This window comes from Myodes glareolus, chromosome 16 (assembly GCF_982192425.1).
Source record: "Myodes glareolus chromosome 16, mMyoGla1.1, whole genome shotgun sequence".
Classification (NCBI taxonomy): Eukaryota; Metazoa; Chordata; class Mammalia; order Rodentia; family Cricetidae; genus Myodes; species Myodes glareolus.
The window spans coordinates 57,472,347-57,495,046 of NC_142041.1; the positions used below are offsets into that span (position 1 = coordinate 57,472,347).

The 22,700-nt window shown below is 40.4% G+C and overlaps 1 protein-coding gene across 1 annotated transcript in view; it reads left to right on the forward strand.

Annotated features, from left to right (window-relative positions):
- The window catches only part of Prex2 (phosphatidylinositol-3,4,5-trisphosphate dependent Rac exchange factor 2), a 280,846-nt gene that overhangs the window by 226,671 nt on the left and 31,475 nt on the right, over nt 1-22,700 (forward strand). Inside the window, exons 36-37 of the mRNA XM_048420638.3 lie at nt 21,474-21,540; nt 21,762-21,952. Of these exons, the coding sequence (XP_048276595.3) occupies nt 21,474-21,540; nt 21,762-21,952 (258 nt within the window). The remainder of the gene's footprint in view (nt 1-21,473; nt 21,541-21,761; nt 21,953-22,700) is intronic.

Sequence of the window (22,700 nt, forward strand, 5' to 3'; positions counted from 1 at the left end):
TCCTACCTATGTTTAGTCTTGTGGCTTGGTACCTTTATCAGTGAGACATTCCCTTCCTGCTTCCTCTGTGTCTGACTGGTTTCTGCATCTCTGCTTCCTCTTCCCAGAATTCTCCTCAACTGGTCATCCTGCCTATACTTCCTGCCTGGTTATTGGCCAATCAGCATTTTATTAAAACAATATGTGACAAATCTTTAGAGTGTACAAGAGCATTATCCCACAGAAATAAATCAATCCTGGCAAATATCGTGTGGTACTTTTGCCTCAGGTCCTGAGAAGATGCCATCTTGGACTTTGTCCTGTAGCCATTGCAACTCGAATAGAATGATATGGGGTACCAAATGGTACACCAATGATAATGAAGCTACCTGGGGAGGAGCAGGAGACCTGTGCCTGGGATTTACCTTTTGATTCCCACTCTATCACCCACACCAGCAGCAAGTGATCTAGTAGTAAAAGGTTGATTAAAAACCAAGCCTTATGATGCAAATTCTATGATGGGGCAGAACTTTGCAGTGTTGCTGCTATATTCATATAATTAGCCCTCCAGCTATGGTCTTCAAGAAAACCCAGTAAACTCACTGATCTCCCCAAATTAGACTTTGGTAAAGTCTGGCACCATAGTCCTGGTCCTTTTCTGAAGATGCCTGCTTGGCTCTTTACCCTGTGAACAAGGCTGAGCTAGCATAAATAGTTCCAGAATGTTTCTAGAATATAAACTCCTTCCTAGACCAAGCCAGAAATCATTGATTCATTTATTTCTGTTTATAAAGTAAGGACAACAGCTGAAGTGTTTAACTGTGAAATTCTGACAAATTCAGGAGTTAGAGAGTATTTGCTAACCCTGATTTCAACTCCATTACCTGCTCCATTCTCTCTCTCCTCTCCTCCCCTCCCCTCCCCTCCTCTCCCCTCCTCTCCCCTCCTCTCCTCTCTCTTGTTCCTCCTGGCCATGATCCATCCTTTCCATCAGCCTCACTTTGCCATGCCCTACTTAAAGGCAATTTATCATTACTAAAACCTTTCATTTTAACTCATCCTCTACTGCAAAAATCACCACAATGTGGTGAGTATGGATATAAATTGTAAATGTGAACAATGTTCCCTGTAGCCAAGAAGTCCTTGAAGTTTTAGGTACTTAGGTAATTATGTTTTTAATAGTACTTTTAGTGTAAAATGAGTAGTAAAATCAAACAAAATAAAGGAAAAGTTCCGCATTGGCTGATACCATTTATTATTTATAAGAAGTGGCAGCTTTGTACTGAATTTACAAGGGCCGATAATCTGGGGTATCCGAATGTAAATCTGTCAACTTTACAGAATAGGAGAAATTACTCAAAGCAATGGTTCTCGTAAGATGTGCCTTTGGGAGTAAAGAACAGCACATGTCCCTGAAAAAGTTTTTTTTTTTTCTTTTAATGGGCTGGAAAAATAGCTCAGATTAAGAGCTTATACTGCTCTTGCAAGGACCTGGGTTTGTTTCCCTGCACCCATTACAGCGTCTGTAATTCTAGTTCCAGGGAATCCAATGTTCTCTGGTGACTCTGTGGGTATCTAAACTCACATGATGCACACACACACAAATAGACACATACACTACAGATAAATGGAAAACAAATTTAAAGGAGTTTTGAAAATTCAAAATATGCTTTTGGTGATAAATAGAAGAAGCATAGTGGTTTTATGTCACACACACACACACACACACACACACACACAATACTGAACGTCCCCATGTAAGAGCCACTTGTTCTGGACAGTATTTTCAACTGAGAAAATGACAGCCAGAAGTATGTGTTTTGATTACTCCCATGACAGCATTCCCATGAAGCATGTCACCTCTCCACCTCCACAGGGAGAATTATGTCCACGAATGCGCACTGCCGACATGGGGCAGTGGTGCTGCATGCTGGGGCGGAGCTGTCATTGCACAGTTTTAGGTGCAGCTATCAGACAACAGGAAAGGGGAAGGGGCAGAACCCTTTCAGCTCTGGTGTGCTTTGCAGTCTCTGGGTTCACAGCTCCTGTCCTTCTTTCTCTTGCTTTGGTGCCCTTACATGAGGTACTGCTGCCCATTCCTTGGTCGTATGGCAAACAGTGCAGCTGAGGCTGAAGTGGGAAATATTATTTCCTATTGATGAGTGCATGTGTAGGCCATGTTAAGACAATGAATGCACCAGCCTCTCTGAGCAAGCAGGTGAGGGAGAGACAGAGAGCATTAATTAGCATGTCAACTGTTGCTGTTTTTAAATTCCTTTCTGTATAGAGCAGTGGCTTTCAGAGTTAAATGATATGATACATTTTTAAAATTATACAGAAATCATTTTTATTGATTTCTATTGAGCTCTACATTTTTCTCTGCTCCCCTCCCTGCCTCTCGCCTCCCCTTCAACCCTCTCCCAAGGTCCTTGTGCTCCCAATTTTCTCAGGAGATCTTATCTTTTTCTACTTCACATGTAGATTAGATCTATGTATGTTTCTCTTAGGGTCCTCATTGTTGTCTAGGTTCTCTGGGATTGTGATCTGTGGGCTGATTTACTTTGTATATATTCATCTTCTCCATGGTGTTTCTGTAGTTTTTACTCTGCCTTCCAGCAAAGTTGGTTTTGTGTGTTTGTTTGCTTGCTTGTTTAAAGTGTCCACATCTTGGCATCTCTACAACTAGCTGTAAACAAATGTGTGCTTCAATTCCCTTCTGTTTTCAAATTGAGGATGCCTAACTTTTAGGATTTTGCAGGAGGAGTAATCCTGGTAGGAAAATAAACCAAGTCTGTGAGGAACTTGAGTCGTTTGGATGCTTTAGCATTTTCTAGATTTCTTTCTTACGTAAGAGGTATACGAAGGAACCACAGTTTACAACAGCAGGTTTTACTTACGTGACGGATTTTCCCACAAAGGAAAAGTATGCACATTCTGGGACTTAACCATTTATTCAGCACATACCACCTGCCTGCCATGTTCCAAGGACAGCACCACCCGGTATTGCAGCAGCTAAGAGCTTGCCTGCAGGGATCAGTTCGCTTTTCCGTTAAGATAATTGCTAAACCAAATTTCCCCCAACAGTGAATGAAAATATGTGAGACAAACCATATCTAGGCCCCTGTGCAGGAGGAGAATCTTTCCCACCTGCTGTGGGGAGGGGTGAATGACTGTTTCAGAAGTTGGTAGTTGCTTGAGGAAGATCCTTTTAGCTGAGATCTGAAAGCAGAATGGGGTGCCAGTGTTTAGGGCAGAGGGCCTGGGAGGTAAACTTGTCCCTGGTGGCAATTGTTTTCCCAGAGAGGGAATCACATTTGCAAAAGTCCCAAAGGCAAAGGAAGAATTTGTAAGGTGTGACTGAGACTCCAGCTCACAGAGAGGAGAATGTGAAACTGATCTGTAAACGGAAACCCTTTGTTCCTTTTTCCTACTTTCCCCTTCAGCTCCTCCCCAACATGTACCAATCCACCCTTGACCCAGGACACACTTCAGCTCCATGGCCTTCTGCTGGAAGTGTAATTATTTTGTAATTATTTAGGACCCATCTCAAATTCATCTTCCTGCAGGATGCCGTCTGTTACATCTAAAACTATAATTAATCAACTGCTTTCAAGCTGTGCAACTTTTGGAATTGCATTAGTTTTGCTGGGGTTAGGGAAGTATGTATGCGATTTCCTCAATAGGATGAGGAAAAACGGGTCATAGTATATATACTCCCACATGATTGTATTGAATTAGAAATCATATTAGTTACATTGCATGGCCATACTCTTTTCATATCATTATTATATTGAATTTATTTCACTTCCTGGTCTACTTTGTTTTATATCCAATTTTTTTCAGACCATTTGAAGGGGGCAGATGCTGGCTCTGTGGGAGATCTCTCCAGAAAATTTATCAGTATAGTCAAGGTTCATAAATTTCACATGAGATGAGAGCAGATAAAGTTGGAGTTGTGGTGACATTTTGAAAGCAGCATATCTCTTTTTTATTTGAAAAGTCTGTAATTCTGTGAAAGTTGACACCATTGCTTTACTGAGAAGGCAATACAGGTACATGTGTATTAATGTGCTAATATTGTTTAGCTCACGTAGGCTGCAGTTTTTGAATTCAGCATCATTCATCTGCCTTTGAGAACAAATATTTATTTACTTTCACCTTAAAGGAATTCTTAATGTAATATTTTGGTAAGGGGAACATGGGATTAGAATGACTAGCCTAGGAGTTTTCACATTTTTGTGATAAATCCCTGCACAGGGTAATATTTATCAGGAAGAATAGTTATATAGTCTGATAAGTAGAAGCAGATAAATCATCTCCGTTTTCTGAGCATCTTTAGAAAAGAGTCATCTGTACCTAGCTAGGAAACTCTGTTGTTTCCTATCTGGGAACTAAGGAGAAGTTACTGTTTTCCATTGCCAAACTAAGAAAAGACACTTTGTTTTTGCCAGCAAAAAAGGAAGATCAAAATACTTTGTGCTCAGAACTTCTTTTGGAATAAATGCAAGTTGAATATGTCAAGAGAAAAAAATAAGCACACCCCTAAGAGTTAGTTAAGGAAATATGCTGTGTGAGGGAAAATGCCCAGTGCTTGTGGAAGCAAAATTGATTTTTCACTCTGCTGACTTTTGTATCTGATCACAAGGACAATCTTAAAATGGCATAGCCAAGGCACTTTTGTTGCGCTTTTTAATGAGCGTTCTTTCTATTGCTTTTGTTAGTTCCTTTTTGCTGGCATTTCAGATTTTGGGTTGTGGATGTACTGTGGAAGGTGAATGGATGACTATAAGTTACTTTTAGCTTGATCCTGGAGACTTTGATACAGAAGGCTTAAGTCTGACTTAGAAGAAAAGGCTACAGCTATATTGAAACCCTTGGTTGAGATGGGAACCACTGATGAAGTTTTTCAAATGAGCTGCCTGGTCAGATAACTAAACAGAAGGCAGGTTCTGTATTTTTAGATGCAAGTTTGTGAAATTCTATCAATCATGTTGACTTTGCTTGTTTTTTTTGTACATTCAGCCCAAATAACTCTAATTTCTGTTGCTGGTCAGTTCCTCTGTCTCTCACTTGGCATACTTTAGATTTTTGCGCATATGCCATGATATCTCCCTGCTTCTTCTTATTTAGTCTTTTTTCCCTTTGGATTCCCTGGTGTGTTTATGTTAATTTGTGTTAACTTATATTCTTGTAGTATTTGTCTCTCTTTTTTCCTTTTTACCTGTTCCCCCCCCTTTTGATTTATACATTGCTAACAAAATATCTACTAATAGATGATTAACAAGTATGTAAATATGTATAGAAATGCCCAAACGTAGGTCAGCCATATCTGGATGCAAGCTGCAAACAGTGTTGGGTTCCTGAATGATATCACAATAACTTCATGACCCTCTGGAGAATAGTGTTGAGCCAGTGTTAGGTTTGAATGGAATTCTCTAGCTACTCCTATCCTGCTTGAAAAATTGTTACATCTGATTCAGTAATATTTACTGTGCACTTTTTTGCAAGTGAAAATGTATGTAAAGATTGTGGATGCTGTTATGATTCTGAGTGTTCTAGGATATTTATGGATAGGTGCAGTAGACAAGTTGTGAAGGGGATATCCCAGTGAATCCTGGCTCTGATAACTGGAAACTCAGAAGAGATGCACACAGTATGAACAACTAGGGAGCTCAGGGTCTGGAAGCAGTGCTGACAGATGATGTCATGGGTGAGCTGTGGAAGGAGAGAGGGCCTATTTCAATGGATGAATAAAAGCACTGTGGAACTATGAGGCATGAGGAGAGGTGGGGGTAGATCAGCAGTGTATGCAGGCCATGATATACTTCAGACTCATCCTGGGGAACTCGGGCTTAAGCCCACCTCCTGAGGGCTAGGCAGTGTGGTTCAATGTGTGGGGAGGATGGTTCAATTATAATGGAGGTCAATATTGAAGACCAGTTAGGAGTAAGGGCAAAGCCAAAGTGGGAATGGGGACAGAGAGAAAGAAAACAGAAGATGGAGAAGCAAAGAGAGTCAGAGAGAGAAAGTCTGCTTAGGAAAACTATTAAAATAGTCAAGGTAAGGGTAAGTTAAAAATAATAAGAACCCTGACATTGAGAAATGAAGAAGGAATGCAGGAAAATGGCCAAAGGAACTGAAATGGTGAGAATTCTGGTGGTAGTTGAACATACAAAGTATCTGTGGAGTGCAACTCTGAGTCAAGCTCAGTTTTATATGTTGTTTTCATAGTTGCTGTACCTTGTGGTATATTACTGCCAGAGAAGGGTCATCTGCATCAAATTTAAATGCCATCAAAATGTATCATCATCTCTATTCAAAATATAAAATAAAGGATCAAATGAATATTATATATTATATTGAGTACTCTGTAGTAACTGTCAAAAGATAATAACTTCAAATTATCACTAAATAAAAATGTCTTATACAGATAAAGTTGAACCTAAATAGGATATTTTCATTTTGCTCAAATATTAATGCCTTCAGTCATGCCAAACTAAAAACCTACAGTGGTGTTTACCTGTAGCTTATTTTATAAATTTGTGCACAGTAACAATTCCACACGTCTCCATTGTGTTTTCATCTGTATGGATTTTGAACTTCTTCTGCTTTTGAGATCAGTAACACAGACATAGAAGTCGATAACATCCAGGTACTAGAGAAATGCCTCAGCCATTAGGAGCACGTGCAACTCGTACAGCGAACTCGGGTTCAATTCCCAGCTAACAGTCACCTCATAACTCTAATCCCAGAGGATCTGCCACCCTATCCCTGCCCCTGAAGACACTACATGCATGTGGTACACAGACATAATGGCAGGCAAAACACTCACACATATAAATAACATTAATTTAAAACATTAACTATATACATTCTGAATATTCGATGGAGGAGGGAGATGAGCAAAGTCCTTACTATAAGGTCTTACAGAAGAGGGTTTTGAGTAAATATAATATGACATTCACTGTATTTCTTAATGTGAGAAAAACAAAGCAGAAGGCTGTTTAATTAGTCAAATGTCAGCCAGCTCCCAGTGAGGGAAGCACAGAGTAAACATGAAACTCTGCTGTGTTGTAAAAAAGAAGATACGGGTGATGCCTGGGTACAAGTCCCCACCGGAGCCTGCTACACGTGGAGCCCAGGGCCCAGACTAGAACCCCCCGACTAGCCACATCACTCGGGGCAGGCTCTTAATGTCTCCAGTTCTGTTTCCTGTTCTGTCTGGTGGAGCTAATTATGATTCGTAGGCTAGCCTATTAGCTGAGAAGTACGATCTTCAAGTACAAGCCTTCAGAACTTGCTTAGCATGCAGAAGAGCAGATCCCAGAGAGTTTTGTCTGAAGATAGGTTTCATGGGTTTCCTGCAGAGCAACATAATTGGAGAAAAAAATTAATGCCAAGCAATTCTCTGAGTTGCTTGGCTCTGGGGTACCTGACCTCACTGCCTACTAAGAAAGAACAAATCTATAAAAGAGCTGTACAGAATAGGCCAGGAGGAGTCACACTCCCGAGGTTTAAACGCAAGTACTGCCCCTGTTGGCACTCCAGCAGATGACACAGGACAGAGGTAATCCTGAAACATTATTTGAAGAATGTGTAGACCCTGCTCTCTGGTCCTGGATTTAGCTCAGACAGGAGGGCTGGTTACCCAAATGTGCCATGGGCAACACTGCTGGAGACTTGTCAGCACATTTATGTAGTGTGCAACCACAAGGTGGGAAGAAATGCTGCAGTCTCCTTGAATACTACCAAATTCTGTAATAGTTAAATAAATTGTCATAAAAATCACTTTAATCAACCAAAATAATGGTTAGGATGAAACGAATCCCCACACTCAGCTTCTTTATACATGCTTTGGTCAGAATTTCACATATAACAATACTTCAAGTTGTTCATGTGAAAATGTGCTTGCTTCTTGCTGGTAACATATCTAATCAAGGTTGGAATGACAACATGATTTACAGGCTGGCTCTGTGCTTATTCTAATAACCTTTATGGTGGAAGAAAAACAGTTTCAGAAATGCATTCACAGGAAGGGAGTAAGTGGCTTCAAAAGACACATTTCCCTGGCAAATATCTGGTAGAGTTATTGCCATGAGTTACAGATAGAATAACAATCTTATCTTTAATTTAGTTAAGAATGTAGGTGCTACAACACTGAAATTCTGACTGTGACTGGGGAGATTGCTAAGTGTGTAAGATTGTTTGCTGTGAAGCAAAAGCAAGAGGACCCAAGTTCAAGTCTCCAGCAGCCCCATGAAACCCAGGCATGGCAACTTTCTGGAAAGGCAGAGAAAGTGGGTCCTAGGAACTTTCTGTCTGCCTGGACTAGCTAGAAAGACAAACTTTATGTTTAGTGAGGGAGAGTGTCTCAAAAAATAAGACATAGAGCAGAAGATGACACTAGATATTCTCCTGTGGTCTCTGTCTGCATGTAATTGGCAAACACACATACACACACAAACATCTTCATGTGTGTACATAAACCACACACACACAAGCACACACATACATGATTGTAAAGATGACAATTTTTAAATGAAAGCCAAATCTTACACCCTTTTTTCATTTATTTATTTATTAATTAAAAATTTCCACCTCCTCCCCGTCTCCCTTTTCCTTCCCCCTCCGCACCTCCCCCTTCCTTTCTAGTCCTAAGAGCAGTCAGGGTTCCCTGCCCCATGTGAAGTCCAAGGTCCTCCCGCCTCCATCCAGGTCTATAAAGGTGGCCAGCTGAACTGGGAGTGATGGAGCATGTGATCAAACTGGACACTCTGAATGTGATTGGCAATGAAGGCTGACTGAGAAGCCAAGGACAATGGCACTGGGTTTTGAATCTTACACCTTTTTGCCTTATAGTTCACAAGCTAATTGGTTCTGTTTCTTTCATTATAGATGATACTAGGTTAGACATGGATATTGTCACACAGTACATAATTTATGCTAAACCCACCTTTGTCCCTTCTCTCCTGTTCCATTAGCCCCCCTTGTCTATTCTAGTTTTATATAATATGCCTCTATATAAAATCTAGAACCCACAAATGAGGGAAAAAACCATGGGTTTTTTGCTGAGTGATTTAATTTGCTTAATAAGATTTCTGCTGCATCTATTTTTCTACAAGTAATATGACTTCATTCTTCCCTGCGCCTAAATAACTTCTGTTGTGTATATGGTGTGGTTAACTGTCCATTTCTTCTGTTGACAAAAACTTAGGTTAAGTTCTAAATTTAGCCATTGTATCTAAGTCAGCAGATACAGAAACTTGCACAATCGAAACAGCCTAGTCTTACTATGTCCCTTACTGTAGTGTGGCCCTAATGTGTGTGGTTAGTGCACAACTCACACCTCAGCGTGAAGTGACTCTGTGCATTAAGATCTCCCAGTTCACTGAGACAAGTAAAGGCTTTGGAAGTTTTGGATGTGGAGACAAAGTAAAGCAGTGCAAGTAGTTGTATTTACTTTCTTTCTGTCTTCCTTGCTTCCTTCCATTTTTTTCCTTTTTGTTTGTTTGTTCTTCAAAACAGGGTTTCTCTGTGTAGACCTGGCTGTCCTGGAACTCACTCTGTAAACCAGGCTGATTTCAAACTCACAGCAATCCACCTGCCTTTCCTTCCCAAGAGCTAGGATTAAAGGCATGCACCACCACCACCTGGCAAATAGTTGTATTATTTTTCAAATTCTTGTTCTTGTTTTGATCTCTTTGCTTTGGAGACAGTATTTCATGTATTTCAGAGTGGTTTTAAATTTCCTGTGTAGTCCAAGACGCCTGTGACTTGCTGCTCCTTTTACTTCTGCTTCCGAAGTAGAATAGTAACTACCTACTTATTTTCCTTCCCTAAACTGCAGCTAGTTTTTGCAGATAAGGACTGTCTTCTCCTTTGTAATCTCCAGCACTGAAGACTCTTCCTGCCTTATGAACTACATGTTATGAACTATGGTGGCATGCATGAGGGTGAAGGTTAGGGAGGCCTAGGTGATGTGGGGAGCTGAAGGTGGCCTAGAACTGTCAGCGGAATAGAGACTCCAGGCACAGAAAGCCACCTGAGACAGGTGCTTCAGTGTTAGCAATGGATAGAACGCCCAGGAGGAAGGCAGTAGCAAGGAAATTGTGCAGCCAACAAGGAACCAGTTTCATGTGATAAAGGGACAACCTTGAAGGTGGGGGGCTGTCATTTACATGAGAACCAGGAAGTGATTTCTGTAAAATGTTCCCTTGAGTTGGGAGAATGGTTTTAGCAGAGAAAGGCCTGGAATGTTGTCCACGGTTGACAGAAGCAAGGGTGAAGGGTTGATAGCAGGATGGGCAAGTTGGTTTCCGGGAGAAGTTTTGGTTGAAACAAAGGGGGGGGGGTTACTGGGGAGTCATTTGTTTCCAGTCAGAATGAACGTGGTCAAACTTGAATTTACAGAAAAGCTTTGTATTTCTGTGAAGTTATTTTCACCTGGATTTAGTTTTCTCTCCTTCATGTGCACTTCCTGAGCAGGTAGCTTTCTAGGAGCTGAACATAGAATGTGGGAGAATCCCTCTCCTCCCACACAGCAGTTCTAAAGGTCACTTCCAGACTGACCTTTGATCCTGACTGCTTTAAGGAATGGAGCTGTGAAAGGGGTCAGGTCAGCTGGGACTTTGGTTACCTGAATATTTCTCTTGATCCATTCTCTCCCTAAATTCTTTTGGAAGCATCTTTCACATGTCTGATGGCTGTAATTCCAACTGTATTATTTTCCCTGTTTTCCCCTGGTAATTAGAGTCTGCAGTTATTTATGAAGTTCACTTCTGAATTGTTACACACTTAGGAAATGGTGGCAAGATCCTGCTGCTGTGGCGGCTTTTTATTAAAGTTATTGGAAATTTAAGGTAGGGCAGACCTATATTAATTTTGGCAATGAGTTTCTTGGTTTTTGTTATTGTTGTTTCTTACATGTATGAGCACAAAGTGGTATTTGTGCATGTATATCTTATGACAAAAGAAAAAGGCATTATGCTTGGTGTGGCTTTTTTTTTCTTGACCAATAGTTACCATTCAAGAAGGACACTTCAATACTTATTGACAAAGAATCTTAATTGAAAGACTCTTGGAAATGGTGTCACTCTTCAGAAATGTCAGAAAATTATTTGTTTATTTGCTCAAATAAGATATGTTGACTGCTCTCTGTCCCATGAACAGAGATGATGTAACAGAGGCAAATGTATATTGACTCTGTCTTCACAGTGCTCATAGTTTACTAGAGGGTAAACAAATACCTAAGAGGAAAACGAGCAGGATTTAAGTTTATTGAGGCTTGAGCTTCTGGGGCAGTGAAGAATCACCAGCTCTAAGGAAAGCCAGAAGACATGCTGCTGAAGAGAGTCAAATGACATCATGTAGTGACATTCCGTCACTAGGACTCTGTACTGTACTGCCTGAATTTTTCCAGATAATGGGAAGCCCATCTTTGAAGTTTTCATTACATTTATGTAATTGCTGTATGTGTGTGTGCTTTAGCAGTCAGAGGACTGTCTGTGGGTCCCAGGATCTAAATTAGGCCCTCAGTCTAGGTGGTAGGCTCCTTTACCCTCTCAATCTTGCTGGCTAGAAACTTTGCCTTGGGATAAGGCATACTGTAGAGTCATAGAAACCGAGCATGAGACACCTAGAATCTCAGTGTAATAGCTGAGAGGCTTCAGGTTAGTCTCTTCCTTAGAAGTAAGAAGAGTTTTGCTGTATCATTTCTCTCCTGTCAGAGAAATTAAATATAAACTGACTTGGATCTGTGCCCGGGATGTCAGGCACCCTGAGAATTTTTGTTTTTATTTCAGTTGCCATTCACTGACGGAGTAACTGTCAAATGTCCTTATTCTAATTTTAAGTTCTGCTAACTGATAATTGCTTCTTTTTAAGTAATATTTTTCAGTGCTGATTCAACTGTGGCTTAATGTTTATCAGCTTAAGAATTCCTCCTGTATGCCAAAAAACCCTTTTGGAAATACATATAAATATATTGTTTTCTTCTGTTAGACTACATATGTATTTAGTTGCTATAGTATGGTAGTATGGCAACTCCATAGTTATTTCCAGCACTTGAGAAAATAAAAATCAGTTCAGTACAAAATGCATAGCACTGTAAAAAACTACTTTAGATTATGGAATTCCAAAATAAAATGGAGGTTTGTGGCATGGCTTGCACCTACAATCTAAGCACTCAAAAGGCTGAAGCAGGAGGATTGCTATGATTTTGAGTATACCTTGGGCTACATAGTGAGGTCTAGGCCAGCCTGAGTGTAAGACCCTGTCTCAAAATGAAGTCTAATTAAAAAAATGTCAACAGTGCTTTCCCATTCAGACTGCATTGTTTATCATAAGCAAAGAAGTGTGTGCCACTTAGTATAATGGAGTTAAGTCAGTTTATTTCAGAAAAATGTTCTCTACATATCTCATTTGAGCTGGGTGTCATGGGACTAGTGTGACTTTGTCAGCAGAAAGGATGAAGAGGGAAGTCCGAGAGGAGAGAGCAGGGCTCAAGAAAGGAGTGACGTGTGCGCAGAGATGACACATGGGGTCTGAGCAGGATAGTGTGCCGAGCAGCCAGGGTGGTGGAGTTGCACTTCAAACTTTAGGTCCTGAAGAAGGTTAAATGAGTTTTGAAGGCAATAAAATAAAAGCTATGCTCTCCAGAGATCATCTTTAAGACAGATTTAGTCTAACTTAACTATGGTATACAGAAAGAATTGGCATCAATTTAATATTTAAAAAAAAACTTTCATGCTTTTAAACCTTAAAGAATTATCCCTTGAAAATAAGGTGTTATGTCATCTAACATATTTTAATTATTTAACATTATAGAATGAACTAGAATGATTTTTAAAGTTGAAGTATTACTTAATTTAATGTTTTCCTGGATCAAATGAGCTCGTTTGTGTGACATGATACCACTGGACTTCATTATTCAGAATGCCCTTCATATAGGAGGCATGTGCTTCTTTTTTTCTCCCTTCTTACAGATTTTTTTCTGTAATGCTGGAGCACGGGACCTCCAGGAGTATTTTAGCAGCAGATGCTGTCCATAGAGTTATGTAAATGTAGGCTTCAAGGAGAGTCTGTCATCCTTACAGATTCATACTTGGAAGAGTGAGCATCATTAAAGGAGTGTTTGGGCAGTGGAGAACGGGATGCCGATGGAGTCAGCTCCCTGCAGGTTCTCAGGAAGGAAAGGAGAGAAGTGGGTCTACCAACAACCTTCTGGAGCAGGGAGGTCTGTGTCCATGACCAATGTGGCCGGTCATAAAAGTGCTATTGACCCACGTGTGCCATGGCACACTTCTCTGTGGTCATGCACATGGTCTGTCTTGTTAACCTTTTGGCAGCTGATTTTGCGGTGTTCAAGTTGAATTGAAGCTGCAAATTGACCACTGACAGTTCTCCGGCAACTCTTACCGTAGAATTCATTATGATAGTTAAAGACGACCCAGGAAAGCCCAAAACTGTCTCATAGTCAGAATTTCTCTTCGTTCGATTGTCAGCACTGCTCTCAGTGATGCTCGGACTGTGTTTAAGGTCATGGGTGAGGGCTGGTGGGATTCAGGAACAAATTATTACTCTCCAGCTTTGCCACCAGTGTGTGTCCTTTAAGCGCCTGTGGCTAGAGAGTGAACATAAGTAATTTTTATTTGTGCAAGTGTCCAGTGCCTTTTAATAAGATATATTAGAAAATTATTTTCTATAATTTAAGTTCAATGACTGTCCATCAAGTGCAATTAGTAACAATACCAGATATCCAGTCACACCTGTACTCAACTGTAATAGTAACACATCTAATCATATGCATGGATGATCCCCATAATTGACCAAATGGCTTTCCAGTTCTTTTCAAAATAAAGAATAAATTCTAAAAGTCAAAATACTTGTAAAATGCACAAAAGCAACTTGCTACAATTTAGAATATTCTAGAATAGGAATACAATAACAGAAGTTTATATGTGTCAGACCAAATGAAGAATCTTGCACATGATTACAACTATATAAATAGACCGGTGATGTTATGGATACTGATCTGGGGGAAAAGCCAGAATACAGCAGAGGTCTTGGCTGGAGAGTGCCCTTCCACTTTGTCATAAAATGCTAGAGACACTTGTGCCCTCATCGTCTCTCTTAGAAACTGGCTCTTCTCCAATATGCTCAGGGGACAGGGAGGTAAGGAGCCTTGGCTGGCCAAATGAGAAGATGTCACTTTTGTCATTGATCTAACTTCTGTATATCTCTCAAGTCTAAATCAATTTCTTTAACTCTTTTCACCCAAGAAGTTGCACAGTCTCCCTTTGTGGGAAAAGAAATGATCATCTCTCAAGAACAGCTTGAACTGGCTGACCTAGGAGCTGGGCTTTTCCACCATTTGAGAGTGCAATTTTGTAATTAATTAAATTTAGTACTTAGCTTGAATGACTACATGAACTAATCAGTGTGTCCACCCCTGTTTTCTTCCTCCTGTGGAAGGAAGTTCCCTCCTTCATCCCTACGGTCTTCTTATAGTGCTAAGTGATCCTTATCATTTCTGTGGTCCCTTGCCTCTCTCAATTTCCACGTTAGAAGTCACATATTTCTTCCTGCTCATTACTACTGTAGCTGGTAGTTGAACCTTTCTTTTGAGATCTCTGCACTCCTTAATAGATTATTGAAGATTTCTTTTGTTTGACATTTTGTTTCCTTACAGCGTGGATCTGGTCCTTTTGCCAAAATCCTCTCCTCCATCTTTAATTGAACCCACTCTTTAGGCATATAGGCTCCATTTCCCCGAGCCTATTGTGTTATTCTTTGTGAAGCTTCCTCTTAAAATGCTTCTTACAGTTGTAGCCTGCCAAAATCCTATCCAAATCCAACTCTTAAATCCTATTCTTAGGACCTCCCTCCAATTCATCCACTCAGTCTTTGAACTTACCTTTTATATTTGTGTCTTCTTTTATTGCAAATACACCTATTCTTGTCTTCTTGACAATGGTAGGCAAACTATGCCAAGTTTACTGTAGTTATTTGATATATAAGTATCTATATATCATATATTTCATATATATATATGAATCTTAGTCAACTTAAGTTCAGCTCTTTTTGAATTTTACTGTCACCTCACTTCTTTCATTGGTATTTCATTCTCAGAGGCTTAAACACAAGGATCATACAAAAATCTTCTCATTTTAGAAAATTAAGATAGTGAAAACTGACATGGTCCAGCAGGAGAGGAGCTCACTGCTCAGCCTTTCCAAACTAGCATCAAAACTTTCGGAATGGTCTTAATAAGATTTTCTATATTCAGATCCAGGACGATGACTTCATTCTCACTCACCTTAGAAGCATCATAAATGACATCAGCTTTGGCATTAGTCCAATTTTACCATTAACTTTCTCCATAAAATTTGATTAAGAGGCATGGCAAGACTTTTGTAATTAAGGATAGTGCATTAGGAAATTGTTTTCCGTCCACGATTTGTCATACTCTGAATGGTACTGGAATTCACTGACTACCTGTTAAGTGAAATATCTGGCTGAATAGCTTTTTATCTGATGAAGAATTCCTAACATGGATTTAACCTCAAGTCTCAACTTTCATCCTCACAAGTAATTGGGTTTTCAAATTTGTTGACTGTGCATAGAGGAGTATTGAAGGAGCTAAATAGTTCCCGGTGACTTTTTTTGGATCATTTCAGGAATCAGTGTATTTTACAATAAATCCATTATTAGCTCTTATTAATAGCAGTTATTGATTAACTTCCATATCCATGCTTTGCTGATTCTTCATAGTTATTCATTTTCCTTTCATACGGATTAGAAAGAGTTAAGTACAGGCACACATTTTCACAAGTCAAATATTCAACTCCAAATCTGCAGTGACTTTTATCTTGTAAGAGTGTCTTAAGTAGTGAAGTTTTAATGTTAACTCATTTCCTTTGTCGGTTCTGCTATGTGGCAGTTAGTAAAGTTTCTAAATGGTATTATTTGATGTGTGCTGCGTTTGCAATCTCTAAGTTACTTTGCCTGAACTTCATCAACTACAAGTTGTTGCTTTAAATGTTTTGCTGCATTGATATTTGGAGAATTCTATAAAGTCACTCTGAAGTGAATTTAGTAGATTTAGACCATTATGATTTAACCTGCTCTTAAGAGACTGAACAGGAACAACTTTTTTCCCTCTCTTTCTCTTTTCTTATGTTACTGGGGATTGACACCAAACTTGCATTATGCATGCCAGGGTAGGCAAGTACTCTACCACTGGACTACAACCCAGCCAGAATGGGTTTTGTTTGTTTGTTTGTTCAAAGAAAACACTCTCTTGGAAAGAAGGAAAAGGGCAGCCATGGTGCTGGCACCATCCCTAAGAAGGAAGAGGGCAGCCATGGTGCTGGCACCATCCCTCAAGAAGGAAGAGGGCAGCCACGGTGCTGACATCTTCCCCCAGAGCTGTTCCTCTTAGACAGAACTAGTTGTCTGTGCAATGCTCTAATAGAACACGTTCTCTTAGCTGACTTGAGATGTAGGAGACCTGCACTTTCCACAGTCGATGCACTTGGCTGAGCCATTTAGAGGACAGATTCTTTCATCTAAAAGCAGTTCTTTTCTTTTTAGGTCAAACCTTTATTTGTGTCGTGACAAGGGAATTACCTAGATTTCAAATCCGTAACTTAATTTTTATTTTTTAACATGTTAGTTTAAATAATAAACAAAATAGCTGCAGTCTATTTTAGGTGGCCTCAGGGAAAGTAGGATAACATTGGTCTTAATTTTATCTTTTTAAAAAGATTTTATTTTTAATCGTGTATATAAGTGTGTGGCTATGTGTGGGTATATGCACATGAGTGCAGGTGCTTGAGGAGACCAGAAGAAGTTGTGAGATCCCTGGAGCTGGGGATCCAGGCAGGTGCAAGCTGTTAGACATGGGTTCCAAGAACCAAACTTGAGTCCTCTGCAAAGCAATGCTTCCTCTTAACTGCTGAGCTATCTTTCAGTTCTTGAATTTATCCTTCTAAAACAAATGGATTGTTACTTTTTTTTACAATTTGTGTGTGTCTCTTTGTGTGTGTGAGAGAGAGAGAGAGAGAAAGAGAGAGAGAGAGAGAGAGAGAGAGAGAGAGAGAGAGAGATCTGTGCATGTTTGGATTCACATGCAAAAGCACACATGTGGAGTTCAGAGGATAGCTTTGTGGAGTCAGTTCTCTTTGTTCATCTTCATATGGGTTCTGGGAATCGAACTCGTGTAGTCAGTCTTACTTGGCAAGTACCCTTACCTGTTGAGTGATCTTGCTTGTCCAAGTCTATCTTTTCATATGACTAAAACTCTCCTAGGAAATCCTGACTGCTGTATGTCCTTACAATCACTGTCATCAATTAGACAACTTCCATTTGCACATCATAAAACCATGCACTTCGTACACCAACACTGTGCCACCTACACAATGACGACACTGGAGCCCTGAGTCTGAGCAGTTTCTCCTTGGGCTTTGGTGCTTTCCTTCATCGCATTGCGCCTTCTGCCCAGGCACACTGGAGGAAAGGCATTCCTGGTCAGGGAGGGGATCTGACCTGGCAGCAGCACATCTGCTCTGAGTTGTAGCTTTCCTAGATCAACAGTGAGAACAGAAAACATCTAAGTCACAGCTGATTTCAAGGTATTATCTGTTTCTGTGGCCACAATGGACCTGAAGTAGAAATAATGAGTTAGAAGCTCTCCCTCTGACCCGATGGGCTCTGGATCTCACAGAAAGGGCTAGGGCAGGTTTTGCAGGGCAGTGCCAGGTCACTGTTAGGCAATTCTGTGAAAGTTCAGAGCCAGCCTCATCAGTTAGAATCAGGAATAGAAAACACATCTGTTTCTCAGCGAAGGATAAAACTCTGCTGCCCATCGTATTAGAGACAGTCACTCGGGTGATGCTAGATCTGAAGATGACAGAAGCAAGCAGAGCCACTCCACTAGGAACCAACCACTCACTGGGTCTGCGATGTGACTAACTTGTCTTCTCAACGTCTGTGAGATGGAATGCTCAAACCTCTGACTGAAGAAGCCAGAAATGAGGATCTTGGCACAAAATGACTTTGGAGTTACTTAAGAAAAAAGTATAATGGGGCTAATAATTCAGTTATATAAAAATAAAAAACCCTAAATTTAAAATATTTCCACTTCAAGTAAAAGTACATATAATTCCATAGGTCATAAAATAACATAATTCTGAGAAAGACAGTCAGAAAAATGCCCACTGAAAATAAATATGTCCTAGAACAGTGGTTCTCAATCTTCCCAATGCTGCGACTCTTTAATACAGTTCCTCATGCTGTGACCTTATACGATAAAATTATTTTCATTGCTACTTAATAACTGTAATTCTTCAACTGTTTTGAATAATAATGTAAATATCTAACATTCAGGATATCTGTTATGTGACCCCAAAGTGTCGCAACCCACAGGCTGAGAACCACTGTTCTAGAAGCCTTTGACCCGTCAAAGCAGCCTAGAAAATTATACCTGGGACACTGAAAGTGTGACGAAAGGAGCATCAGCCACAAAGGCATAAAATCCTGGGACAAAAAATGTTAATTACCTAATCATTATACCTCGTTATTATATATTTGAAAACATTTATTGAGATGACCCTGTCACAGGTGCTAAATATTACAGTAATAAGCAAAGACATCTCTGTAGCCACATAGGGAAGAGATGTTGGGGGTAGGAGACTAACCTTTTCATGACAGAAGTAAAATGAGAATAATCAGGTATGTTGAAAATAAAAGCTAATCATCACAGTAAAATGTGTAGCAAAGGACAAGTTATATATATGACAAAGGGACAAAATTATACACTTGGAAGGTCTTATTAAGGGAACCACTTAAAATGTGGTACGGACAGATGTTAAAATAAAAGGTTGTATGGGGCAGTTGTTGGGATCGTGGACACTTGAAGAAATGTGACTGTGTCTAATGGGAGCACCAAGAGAAGACAGAAATACTGATGGAAAGACAGAACTGGGTAGGTGACAGCTTCAATCACTATTTTAATGTAAACAGAGATGCACTTTAATTTCCCATCTGGCCATGCCCAAATAGTCACACAGGAACTGTGTTAGTTACAACACTGTTCAGCCTATTAGCCCAGGCTTCTTACTCCTCTAACTCTTACATCTTAAATTAACCCATTTCTATTAATCTGTCAATCACTATGAGGCTGTAGCTTACTGGTAAGGTTTCAACGTCTTCTCCCTTGGCAACTACTTGGCATCTCCCTGACACTGCCTTCTTTCTCCCTGCATTCAGTTTAGTTTTCCGGCCTAGCTCTGTTCTGCCCTGCCATAGGTCAAAACAGCCTTTTTATTAATCAATGGTAATAAGACATATTCACAGCATAAAGAAAGGAATCACACATCAACTTTAGATATGAAAATGAGATTTCTCAAGTAGAAAAGTCCAATCTGAAATTCTACCTGAATCTATAAAAATAAATATATGTATTCCTATAAAAATAAATGTGTACCTAACCACAAGTGATTAAACTATAGAACAGAGATTCGGTGAAAAGCGGTCCTTAACTCTCAGGGGGGAAAATAAAGCAACAATAAAAAACTGTCTCTCCAGATCTTAAACTGCAAGCACTGTTGTTGTGGAATATGCTGATACATTGATATAGATTCTAAAATTTTATGGCATAGTATGAAAGACAGTGAATGGAAATATATATCGAATAAGCAATTTTAAATTAAATTTCTCTAGGAGCTAGGATAGGAAAGATGTAGGGTGAAAAATGAATCTTTAAGCTATCAGATTAAACTCTGTGGGGAAAGTAATAACTACCAGCCAGGCAGTGGTGGCAGACACCTTTAATCCCAGCACTTGGAAGGCAGAGGCAGGAGAATCTCTGTGAGTTCAAGGCCAGCCTGATCTACAGAGCCAGTTCCAGAACAACCAAAGCCACAGAGAGACACCCTATCTTGAAAAACAAGCAAGCAAAAGTAATAGCTAATGACTTTGTACAAAGAAAATGTAATACTACACAAAAGTCAGAAATCGGGGTGGACAATAGAAGAAAACAAGTGGCCAACAACAAATATATACAAATTCACACTGGTAGGCCAGAGGTAACATTCAGGATTCTGAGGTAACATACAGGATTGAAATTCTGTAAACATGGATGTGGAAAATGCAAACGCCTCTTCTCTGGCGCCTCTAGTTGCAGCCAGTATTGTGATGACTTTAGCATGGCTGCCGTACTTGTGAGCTTAGTCCAGAGGTGTTCTAGGGAAAGGACCATCATCGGCACAGGCAGGAGAACAGAGGAGGATGTACTACAGGAGGATGGCTTTGACTATCTTTGTGAAATTTTATTTATGTAAAGGTGAAGCAAAGGGCAAAATGCCACAGTTTGTCAAAGCATGGTAGTGTGTCTGTGGGTTTTCATATTATATTATGTATGGCCTTGTATTGTACTCCCAACACGTGAAGGGTTGGGCATAGCGATACGTGGATGAAGCAGCCAGATCAGTTGCTGGCAATGCATCAAGCTGCATACTCACGTCTATTCAGTGGCTCTCAACTTCTCATCAGGACCCACAAGTCCATCTACCCAATCTGGCCCTTTTTGTCTTATGGCTGGATCTCTGCCTCTAGCTCAGCCCTAGTGCCCGATTTTTCCCCTCACAGGATCCAAGCTTTATTTCCTTTTTCTTTGGGAGCCTTTTGGATGACTGCTCTCTCCTTCAGGAAATATAGGGGAAAGTTTAAATGGTGTCTTTGATCTTGCTCTTGGTCTAGTGGTGACAGTGCAAACTGACTCCTTGGCTCCATGGAGCCATCTTCCTGGCAGTTGAGTGGTCTCTGTGGATCATGTCATTGTAATCTAGTCCTAGTCTAGACACTGCCTGGTGTTGTGTCATCTCTATATTCATGGCAGCATATTTGCTCATGACACTCATTACAGGTGGTGTCTGCCAATCAACCTCAGAAGGTCAGACTGCATTCAAGTGAGCAATAACCAACTTTTCGTACTATATTGTTTTTATGTGATTCCTTTAAAAGAGAAACTTAATCAGCATTTTAGGAAAGAAGAAACTAATTCTCAATAAAAATGAGTGTAATTGTCATTTTCGAAGTTGTTCTTGTCTAATCTAGTTTTCTTTCCTAATCTGGTTTGTAAAACCTCATTGGTCTATGGTGCTTCATTTTAAAAAGTAGACAACAAGCAAGGCTACTACTAATTACGAGAGTAGCACTATGGGGGAGGGGTGCTTGTGGGCCACAGTCTGCATGGGGAGGTTAGAGGACAATTTCCGGAAGTAATTTTCCTCCTGACAGTTTTTTTAAAAAATACAGATAAAAGTAACAAAAAATGAACAGCCATTCTTTTTGCATAGCCCTGACCAACCCTGTCACCAAGACCTTTGCTCATTTACTGATCTTTAAACAGCAGTTTTTGGAAATCAAACATCTTCATGTATTCTATGTTCTTTGTTTTCTAGCAATAAATGGTTTTCTTTGGACTCTTTCAGGGCCTTCTACTTGGACAAGTCAAATTCACCACCAAACGCCACATCCAAAGCTGCCTATATTGATAAGGTAAGATGGCGATTGCGTTTACTGTTGCAGTGTTGCCCACCTGCCTCCCTCTTGGTCTCTCTGTTGCCCCTTTTGAGCAATGCCTGATTCTAGAGATCTGCAATGTGTTGCCTCTGATGGTGTTTTCGCTCGGTCATCTAAATGCTGGGACAGCTGAACTGCGTGCCACCTGAAAAGACATCTGAGAGTGCTGAGCTTCGTGTTCCTCACTTTCCTTTTAGCTCATGAGGCCCCTGAATGCGTTGGATGAGCTGTACCGCCTGGTCACCTCGTTTATCAGATCCAAGCGCATCGCCGCCTGTGTGAACACGCCTTGCGGGGCCTCCGGAGTCGGTCTGCTGTCGGTTTCCTCGGAGCTGTGCGACAGGCTCGGTGCCTGTCACATCATCATGTGCAGCAGTGGTGTGCACAGGTGCGTGACATCTCTGCCCGGTGGGCAGTGCTCTTGTCCTATAGTTAGTGTGACTGCACTAAAACTAGAAATGTTCAAGGACTCGGGTGTGTTTGGAACACAATTTGAGAGGTTTTCTGGGTTGGATTCTTGTGGTTTTACTAACTGTAGATAAACCAATTGATATAATCCCCTATTTGTACCAGGATAGCTCAGATTTGTATTCCTCTTAGGTTTATATCACCATATTAGTATTTTAGGTATTTTATTCACTGTAGGAATTTCCTTAGTTGGAGTTGATCTCAAATAGCTCAGCACCACTTTTCTTAGTTCCTCAGTTCTTCACATCCCTTGAGTCAAAGTGTCCTGAGACCGATGTTACTGGGGCTTGCGACTACCTTCCTCCCATGGTCAGCCAAGTGATGGTCCAGGAGCTAAATGATACAATCGACGCTTCATGATAAATCCTGCCGACTGTCCTCTCTGGAGCAGCCAAGGCAGGTGCATCAGACTCACCCTCCCATGGGAGTGAGCATCCTAGCTCAAGTTCCACTGCATCATCGCTGGCGCCTCTTTTATTGTGGAAGTGGAACCTTACAGATGCTAATGATAAGGAAGAATTCCCTTTAATATGAATAGGGAGCTTGACTGTGCACAGGATATACTTTCTTAGTACTAGGTCATTTAGACTTTGAAGGTCATGGTTGCTTATTTATTCACATTTATTTGATCCGTAATCCATACAAAGTGCTGTAACTGGTGCTGTGCA